Source organism: Nerophis ophidion, linkage group LG13 (assembly GCF_033978795.1).
Source record: "Nerophis ophidion isolate RoL-2023_Sa linkage group LG13, RoL_Noph_v1.0, whole genome shotgun sequence".
In the NCBI taxonomy this organism is placed as follows: Eukaryota; Metazoa; Chordata; class Actinopteri; order Syngnathiformes; family Syngnathidae; genus Nerophis; species Nerophis ophidion.
The window spans coordinates 1,718,086-1,729,656 of NC_084623.1; the positions used below are offsets into that span (position 1 = coordinate 1,718,086).

At 47.6% G+C, this 11,571-nt stretch overlaps 1 protein-coding gene across 1 annotated transcript in view; it reads right to left on the reverse strand.

The window, feature by feature from the left end:
* LOC133564861 (transmembrane protein 237A-like) overlaps positions 1–10,562 on the reverse strand; it is a 34,472-nt gene extending 23,910 nt beyond the window's left edge. Inside the window, exon 1 of the mRNA XM_061919404.1 lies at positions 10,430–10,562. Within this exon, the coding sequence (XP_061775388.1) occupies positions 10,430–10,562 (133 nt within the window). The remainder of the gene's footprint in view (positions 1–10,429) is intronic.
* Between the last annotated feature and the right edge of the window lie 1,009 nt (positions 10,563–11,571).

Below are 11,571 nucleotides of genomic sequence, written 5' to 3' on the forward strand. Positions count from 1 at the left end.
ACACATGCAGCGTGTCATACCATACACACATGCAGCGTGTCATACCATACACACATGCAGCGTGTCATACCATACACACATGCAGCGTGTCATACCATACACACATGCAGCGTGTCATACCATACACACATGCAGCGTGTCATACCATACACACATGCAGCGTGTCATACCATACACACATGCAGCGTGTCATACCATACACACATGCAGCGTGTCATACCATACACACATGCAGCGTGTCATACCATACACACATGCAGCGTGTCATACCATACACACATGCAGCGTGTCATACCATACACACATGCAGCGTGTCATACCATACACACATGCAGCGTGTCATACCATACACACATGCAGCGTGTCATACCATACACACATGCAGCGTGTCATACCATACACACATGCAGCGTGTCATACCATACACACATGCAGCGTGTCATACCATACACACATGCAGCGTGTCATACCATACACACATGCAGCGTGTCATACCATACACACATGCAGCGTGTCATACCATACACACATGCAGCGTGTCATACCATACACACATGCAGCGTGTCATACCATACACACATGCAGCGTGTCATACCATACACACATGCAGCGTGTCATACCATACACACATGCAGCGTGTCATACCATACACACATGCAGCGTGTCATACCATACACACATGCAGCGTGTCATACCATACACACATGCAGCGTGTCATACCATACACACATGCAGCGTGTCATACCATACACACATGCAGCGTGTCATACCATACACACATGCAGCGTGTCATACCATACACACATGCAGCGTGTCATACCATGCACACATGCAGCGTGTCATACCATGCACACATGCAGCGTGTCATACCATGCACACATGCAGCGTGTCATACCATGCACACATGCAGCGTGTCATACCATGCACACATGCAGCGTGTCATACCATGCACACATGCAGCGTGTCATACCATGCACACATGCAGCGTGTCATACCATGCACACATGCAGCGTGTCATACCATACACACATGCAGCGTGTCATACCATACACACATGCAGCGTGTCATACCATACACACATGCAGCGTGTCATACCATACACACATGCAGCGTGTCATACCATACACACATGCAGCGTGTCATACCATACACACATGCAGCGTGTCATACCATACACACATGCAGCGTGTCATACCATACACACATGCAGCATGTCATACCATACACACATGCAGCGTGTCATACCATACACACATGCAGCGTGTCATACCATACACACATGCAGCGTGTCATACCATACACACATGCAGCGTGTCATACCATGCACACATGCAGCGTGTCATACCATGCACACATGCAGCGTGTCATACCATACACACATGCAGCGTGTCATACCATACACACATGCAGCGTGTCATACCATGCACACATGCAGCGTGTCATACCATCACACATGCAGCGTGTCATACCATACACATGCAGCGTGTCATACCATACACACATGCAGCGTGTCATACCATACACACATGCAGCGTGTCATACCATACACACATGCAGCGTGTCATACCATACACACATGCAGCGTGTCATACCATACACACATGCAGCGTGTCATACCATACACATGCAGCGTGTCATACCATACACACATGCAGCGTGTCATACCATACACATGCAGCGTGTCATACCATACACACATGCAGCGTGTCATACCATACACACATGCAGCGTGTCATACCATACACACATGCAGCGTGTCATACCATACACATGCAGCGTGTCATACCATACACACATGCAGCGTGTCATACCATACACACATGCAGCGTGTCATACCATACACACATGCAGCGTGTCATACCATACACACATGCAGCGTGTCATACCATACACACATGCAGCGTGTCATACCATACACACATGCAGCGTGTCATACCATACACACATGCAGCGTGTCATACCATACACACATGCAGCGTGTCATACCATACACACATGCAGCGTGTCATACCATACACACATGCAGCGTGTCATACCATGCACACATGCAGCGTGTCATACCATGCACACATGCAGCGTGTCATACCATGCACACATGCAGCGTGTCATACCATGCACACATGCAGCGTGTCATACCATACACACATGCAGCGTGTCATACCATACACACATGCAGCGTGTCATACCATACACACATGCAGCGTGTCATACCATACACACATGCAGCGTGTCATACCATACACACATGCAGCGTGTCATACCATACACACATGCAGCGTGTCATACCATACACACATGCAGCGTGTCATACCATACACACATGCAGCGTGTCATACCATACACACATGCAGCGTGTCATACCATACACACATGCAGCGTGTCATACCATACACACATGCAGCGTGTCATACCATACACACATGCAGCGTGTCATACCATACACACATGCAGCGTGTCATACCATACACATGCAGCGTGTCATACCATACACACATGCAGCGTGTCATACCATACACACATGCAGCGTGTCATACCATACACACATGCAGCGTGTCATACCATACACACATGCAGCGTGTCATACCATACACACATGCAGCGTGTCATACCATACACACATGCAGCGTGTCATACCATACACACATGCAGCGTGTCATACCATACACACATGCAGCGTGTCATACCATACACACATGCAGCATGTCATACCATACACATGCAGCATGTCATACCATACACACATGCAGCATGTCATACCATACACACATGCAGCGTGTCATACCATACACACATGCAGCATGTCATACCATACACATGCAGCATGTCATACCATACACACATGCAGCATGTCATACCATACACACATGCAGCATGTCATACCATACACACATGCAGCATGTCATACCATACACACATGCAGCGTGTCATACCATACACACATGCAGCATGTCATACCATACACACATGCAGCGTGTCATACCATACACACATGCAGCATGTCATACCATACACATGCAGCATGTCATACCATACACACATGCAGCGTGTCATACCATACACACATGCAGCATGTCATACCATACACACATGCAGCGTGTCATACCATACACACATGCTGCATGTCATACCATACACATGCTGCATGTCATACCATACACATGCAGCATGTCATACCATACACACATGCAGCATGTCATACCATACACACATGCTGCATGTCATACCATACACACATGCAGCATGTCATACCATACACATGCAGCATGTCATACCATACACACATGCAGCATGTCATACCATACACACATGCAGCATGTCATACCATACACACATGCAGCATGTCATACCATACACACATGCAGCATGTCATACCATACACACATGCAGCGTGTCATACCATACACACATGCAGCATGTCATACCATACACATGCAGCATGTCATACCATACACACATGCAGCATGTCATACCATACACACATGCAGCATGTCATACCATACACACATGCAGCATGTCATACCATACACACATGCAGCGTGTCATACCATACACACATGCAGCATGTCATACCATACACATGCAGCATGTCATACCATACACACATGCAGCGTGTCATACCATACACACATGCTGCATGTCATACCATACACATGCTGCATGTCATACCATACACATGCAGCATGTCATACCATACACACATGCAGCATGTCATACCATACACACATGCTGCATGTCATACCATACACATGCAGCATGTCATACCATACACACATGCAGCGTGTCATACCATACACACATGCAGCGTGTCATACCATACACACATGCAGCGTGTCATACCATACACACATGCAGCGTGTCATACCATACACACATGCAGCATGTCATACCATACACATGCAGCATGTCATACCATACACACATGCAGCGTGTCATACCATACACACATGCAGCGTGTCATACCATACACACATGCAGCGTGTCATACCATACACACATGCAGCGTGTCATACCATACACACATGCAGCATGTCATACCATACACACATGCAGCATGTCATACCATACACATGCAGCATGTCATACCATACACACATGCAGCATGTCATACCATACACACATGCAGCATGTCATACCATACACACATGCAGCGTGTCATACCATACACACATGCAGCGTGTCATACCATACACACATGCAGCATGTCATACCATACACACATGCAGCGTGTCATACCATACACACATGCAGCGTGTCATACCATACACACATGCAGCGTGTCATACCATACACACATGCAGCGTGTCATACCATACACACATGCAGCGTGTCATACCATACACACATGCAGCGTGTCATACCATACACACATGCAGCGTGTCATACCATACACACATGCAGCGTGTCATACCATACACACATGCAGCGTGTCATACCATACACACATGCAGCGTGTCATACCATACACACATGCAGCGTGTCATACCATACACACATGCAGCGTGTCATACCATACACACATGCAGCGTGTCATACCATACACACATGCAGCGTGTCATACCATACACACATGCAGCGTGTCATACCATACACACATGCAGCGTGTCATACCATACACACATGCAGCGTGTCATACCATACACACATGCAGCGTGTCATACCATACACACATGCAGCGTGTCATACCATACACACATGCAGCGTGTCATACCATACACACATGCAGCGTGTCATACCATACACACATGCAGCGTGTCATACCATACACACATGCAGCGTGTCATACCATACACACATGCAGCGTGTCATACCATACACACATGCAGCGTGTCATACCATACACACATGCAGCGTGTCATACCATACACACATGCAGCGTGTCATACCATACACACATGCAGCGTGTCATACCATACACACATGCAGCGTGTCATACCATACACACATGCAGCGTGTCATACCATACACACATGCAGCGTGTCATACCATACACACATGCAGCGTGTCATACCATACACACATGCAGCGTGTCATACCATACACACATGCAGCGTGTCATACCATACACACATGCAGCGTGTCATACCATACACACATGCAGCGTGTCATACCATACACACATGCAGCGTGTCATACCATACACACATGCAGCATGTCATACCATACACATGCAGCATGTCATACCATACACACATGCAGCGTGTCATACCATACACACATGCAGCATGTCATACCATACACACATGCAGCATGTCATACCATACACACATGCTGCATGTCATACCATACACATGCAGCATGTCATACCATACACACATGCAGCGTGTCATACCATACACACATGCAGCGTGTCATACCATACACACATGCAGCGTGTCATACCATACACACATGCAGCGTGTCATACCATACACACATGCAGCGTGTCATACCATACACATGCAGCATGTCATACCATACACACATGCAGCGTGTCATACCATACACACATGCAGCGTGTCATACCATACACACATGCAGCGTGTCATACCATACACACATGCAGCGTGTCATACCATACACACATGCAGCGTGTCATACCATACACACATGCAGCATGTCATACCATACACACATGCAGCATGTCATACCATACACATGCAGCATGTCATACCATACACACATGCAGCATGTCATACCATACACACATGCAGCATGTCATACCATACACACATGCAGCGTGTCATACCATACACACATGCAGCGTGTCATACCATACACACATGCAGCATGTCATACCATACACACATGCAGCGTGTCATACCATACACACATGCAGCGTGTCATACCATACACACATGCAGCGTGTCATACCATACACACATGCAGCGTGTCATACCATACACACATGCAGCGTGTCATACCATACACACATGCAGCGTGTCATACCATACACACATGCAGCGTGTCATACCATACACACATGCAGCGTGTCATACCATACACACATGCAGCGTGTCATACCATACACACATGCAGCGTGTCATACCATACACACATGCAGCGTGTCATACCATACACACATGCAGCGTGTCATACCATACACACATGCAGCGTGTCATACCATACACACATGCAGCGTGTCATACCATACACACATGCAGCGTGTCATACCATACACACATGCAGCGTGTCATACCATACACACATGCAGCGTGTCATACCATACACACATGCAGCGTGTCATACCATACACACATGCAGCGTGTCATACCATACACACATGCAGCGTGTCATACCATACACACATGCAGCGTGTCATACCATACACACATGCAGCGTGTCATACCATACACACATGCAGCGTGTCATACCATACACACATGCAGCGTGTCATACCATACACACATGCAGCGTGTCATACCATACACACATGCAGCGTGTCATACCATACACACATGCAGCGTGTCATACCATACACACATGCAGCGTGTCATACCATACACACATGCAGCGTGTCATACCATACACACATGCAGCGTGTCATACCATACACACATGCAGCGTGTCATACCATACACACATGCAGCGTGTCATACCATACACACATGCAGCGTGTCATACCATACACACATGCAGCGTGTCATACCATACACACATGCAGCGTGTCATACCATACACACATGCAGCGTGTCATACCATACACACATGCAGCGTGTCATACCATACACACATGCAGCGTGTCATACCATACACACATGCAGCGTGTCATACCATACACACATGCAGCGTGTCATACCATACACACATGCAGCGTGTCATACCATACACACCATGCAGCGTGTCATACCATACACACATGCAGCGTGTCATACCATACACACATGCAGCGTGTCATACCATACACACATGCAGCGTGTCATACCATACACACATGCAGCGTGTCATACCATACACACATGCAGCGTGTCATACCATGCACACATGCAGCGTGTCATACCATGCACACATGCAGCGTGTCATACCATGCACACATGCAGCGTGTCATACCATGCACACATGCAGCGTGTCATACCATGCACACATGCAGCGTGTCATACCATGCACACATGCAGCGTGTCATACCATGCACACATGCAGCGTGTCATACCATGCACACATGCAGCGTGTCATACCATGCACACATGCAGCGTGTCATACCATGCACACATGCAGCGTGTCATACCATGCACACATGCAGCGTGTCATACCATGCACACATGCAGCGTGTCATACCATGCACACATGCAGCGTGTCATACCATACACACATGCAGCGTGTCATACCATACACACATGCAGCGTGTCATACCATACACACATGCAGCGTGTCATACCATACACACATGCAGCGTGTCATACCATACACACATGCAGCGTGTCATACCATACACACATGCAGCGTGTCATACCATACACACATGCAGCGTGTCATACCATACACACATGCAGCGTGTCATACCATACACACATGCAGCGTGTCATACCATACACACATGCAGCGTGTCATACCATACACACATGCAGCGTGTCATACCATACACACATGCAGCGTGTCATACCATACACACATGCAGCGTGTCATACCATGCACACATGCAGCGTGTCATACCATACACACATGCAGCGTGTCATACCATACACACATGCAGCGTGTCATACCATACACACATGCAGCGTGTCATACCATGCACACATGCAGCGTGTCATACCATACACATGCAGCGTGTCATACCATACACACATGCAGCGTGTCATACCATACACACATGCAGCGTGTCATACCATACACACATGCAGCGTGTCATACCATACACACATGCAGCGTGTCATACCATACACACATGCAGCGTGTCATACCATACACATGCAGCGTGTCATACCATACACACATGCAGCGTGTCATACCATACACATGCAGCGTGTCATACCATACACACATGCAGCGTGTCATACCATACACACATGCAGCGTGTCATACCATACACACATGCAGCGTGTCATACCATACACACATGCAGCGTGTCATACCATACACACATGCAGCGTGTCATACCATACACACATGCAGCGTGTCATACCATACACACATGCAGCGTGTCATACCATACACACATGCAGCGTGTCATACCATACACACATGCAGCGTGTCATACCATACACACATGCAGCGTGTCATACCATACACACATGCAGCGTGTCATACCATACACACATGCAGCGTGTCATACCATACACACATGCAGCGTGTCATACCATACACACATGCAGCGTGTCATACCATGCACACATGCAGCGTGTCATACCATGCACACATGCAGCGTGTCATACCATGCACACATGCAGCGTGTCATACCATGCACACATGCAGCGTGTCATACCATACACACATGCAGCGTGTCATACCATACACACATGCAGCGTGTCATACCATACACACATGCAGCGTGTCATACCATACACACATGCAGCGTGTCATACCATACACACATGCAGCGTGTCATACCATACACACATGCAGCGTGTCATACCATACACACATGCAGCGTGTCATACCATACACACATGCAGCGTGTCATACCATACACACATGCAGCGTGTCATACCATACACACATGCAGCGTGTCATACCATACACACATGCAGCGTGTCATACCATACACACATGCAGCGTGTCATACCATACACACATGCAGCGTGTCATACCATACACATGCAGCGTGTCATACCATACACACATGCAGCGTGTCATACCATACACACATGCAGCGTGTCATACCATACACACATGCAGCGTGTCATACCATACACACATGCAGCGTGTCATACCATACACACATGCAGCGTGTCATACCATACACACATGCAGCGTGTCATACCATACACACATGCAGCGTGTCATACCATACACACATGCAGCGTGTCATACCATACACACATGCAGCGTGTCATACCATACACATGCAGCATGTCATACCATACACACATGCAGCGTGTCATACCATACACACATGCAGCGTGTCATACCATACACACATGCAGCGTGTCATACCATACACACATGCAGCGTGTCATACCATACACACATGCAGCGTGTCATACCATACACACATGCAGCGTGTCATACCATACACACATGCAGCGTGTCATACCATACACACATGCAGCGTGTCATACCATACACATGCAGCGTGTCATACCATACACACATGCAGCGTGTCATACCATACACACATGCAGCGTGTCATACCATACACACATGCAGCATGTCATACCATACACACATGCAGCGTGTCATACCATACACACATGCAGCGTGTCATACCATACACACATGCAGCGTGTCATACCATACACACATGCAGCGTGTCATACCATACACACATGCAGCATGTCATACCATACACACATGCAGCATGTCATACCATACACACATGCAGCATGTCATACCATACACACATGCAGCGTGTCATACCATACACACATGCAGCGTGTCATACCATACACACATGCAGCGTGTCATACCATACACACATGCAGCATGTCATACCATACACACATGCAGCGTGTCATACCATACACACATGCAGCGTGTCATACCATACACACATGCAGCGTGTCATACCATACACACATGCAGCGTGTCATACCATACACATGCAGCATGTCATACCATACACACATGCAGCGTGTCATACCATACACACATGCAGCGTGTCATACCATACACACATGCAGCGTGTCATACCATACACACATGCAGCGTGTCATACCATACACACATGCAGCGTGTCATACCATACACACATGCAGCATGTCATACCATACACACATGCAGCATGTCATACCATACACACATGCACATGTGATTTCCCTCTCTGCATGAAAGTTTAAAAAGTAGCATATATGAATGCAGTATGAAGAAGAATGTTTGAATGTAGACACATAGAATCATCATACTGCTGTCATTATATGCATCAAGTCTTCATTCAAGGCCAAGGCAAAAAATCGTAATAAATGGTAAATGGTTGTACTTGTATAGCGCTTTTCTAGCCCTTTTTAAGGAGCCCAAAGCGCTTAGACAGTATTTCCACATTCACCCATTCACACACTGATGGCAGGAGCTGCCATGCAAGGCGCTCACCAGGACCCATCAGGAGCAAGGGTGAAGTGTCTTGCCCAAGGATACAACGGACGTGACTAGGATGGTGGAAGGTGGGGATTGAACCTGTAACCCTCCGATTGCTGGCACGGCCACTCTACCAACGCCGCCACGCCGTCCCCATATATCGTATATTGCAATATGGCCTAAAAATATCGCCCAGCACTAGTGACAACCTATTTGTTCATGTTATTAGCAACAACATTTACAATTCTTCTTTTTTCTGACATCATTTACTCTTCTTTTATCTCACTTTTGCTTTGCCCCAAAGGAACTTTGAGGACTCTGAGGACGAGGCGAAGGAGGCCATGTCTGACTCCATGAAGAACCTGCTTGTCTTCAACGCTCCTGAGACTGGGCACCAGAACCAGGCTGAAGAAGCACATGTGGATAACACACACGTCCATAACACACACGTCCATAACACACACGTGGATAACACACACGTCCATAACACACACGTCCATAACACACACGTCCATAACACACATGTGGATAACACACCTGTTGCTAACACACATGTGGAGGGCACACATGTCGATAACGCACATCTCAATAGCACACGTCGACAGCACACATGTCAATAACACACATGTCAATAACACGCCTGTCGCTAACATACATGTCAATAACATACATGTGAAGTGAAGTGAATTATATTTATATAGCGCTTTTCTCTAGTGACTCGAAGCGCTTTTACATAGTGAAAGCCAATATCTAAGTTCCATTTAAAGCAGTGTGGGTGGCACTGGGAGCAGGTGGGTCAAGTGTCTTGCCCAAGGACACAACGGCAGTGACTAGGATGATGGAAGCGGGAATCGAACCTGCAAGCCTCAAGTTGCTGGCACGGCCACTCTACCAACCGAGCTATGCCGCCCCATGTCAATACCATACATGTCGATAGCACTGTGAAAGCCATGGAACAAAAAAACCCAACAGAGTCCTGCACAGACGCTACCACTTCCACCACTTCCACCACTTCCACCACTTCCACCACTTCTACCACTTCCACCACTTCCACCACTTCCACCACTTCCACCACTTCCACCACTTCTACCACTTCCACCACTTCCACCACTTCCACCACTTCCACCACTTCCACCACTTCCACCACTTCCACCACTTCTACCACTTCCACCACTTCCACCACTTCCACCACTTCCACCACTTCCACCACTTCCACCACTTCCACCACTTCCACCACTTCTACCACTTCCACCACTTCCACCACTTCCACCACTTCCACCACTTCCACCACTTCCACCACTTCCACCACTTCCACCACTTCCACCACTTCTACCACTTCTACCACTTCCACCACTTCCACCACTTCCACCACTTCTACCACTTCCACCACTTCTACCACTTCTACCACTTCTACCACTTCTACCACTT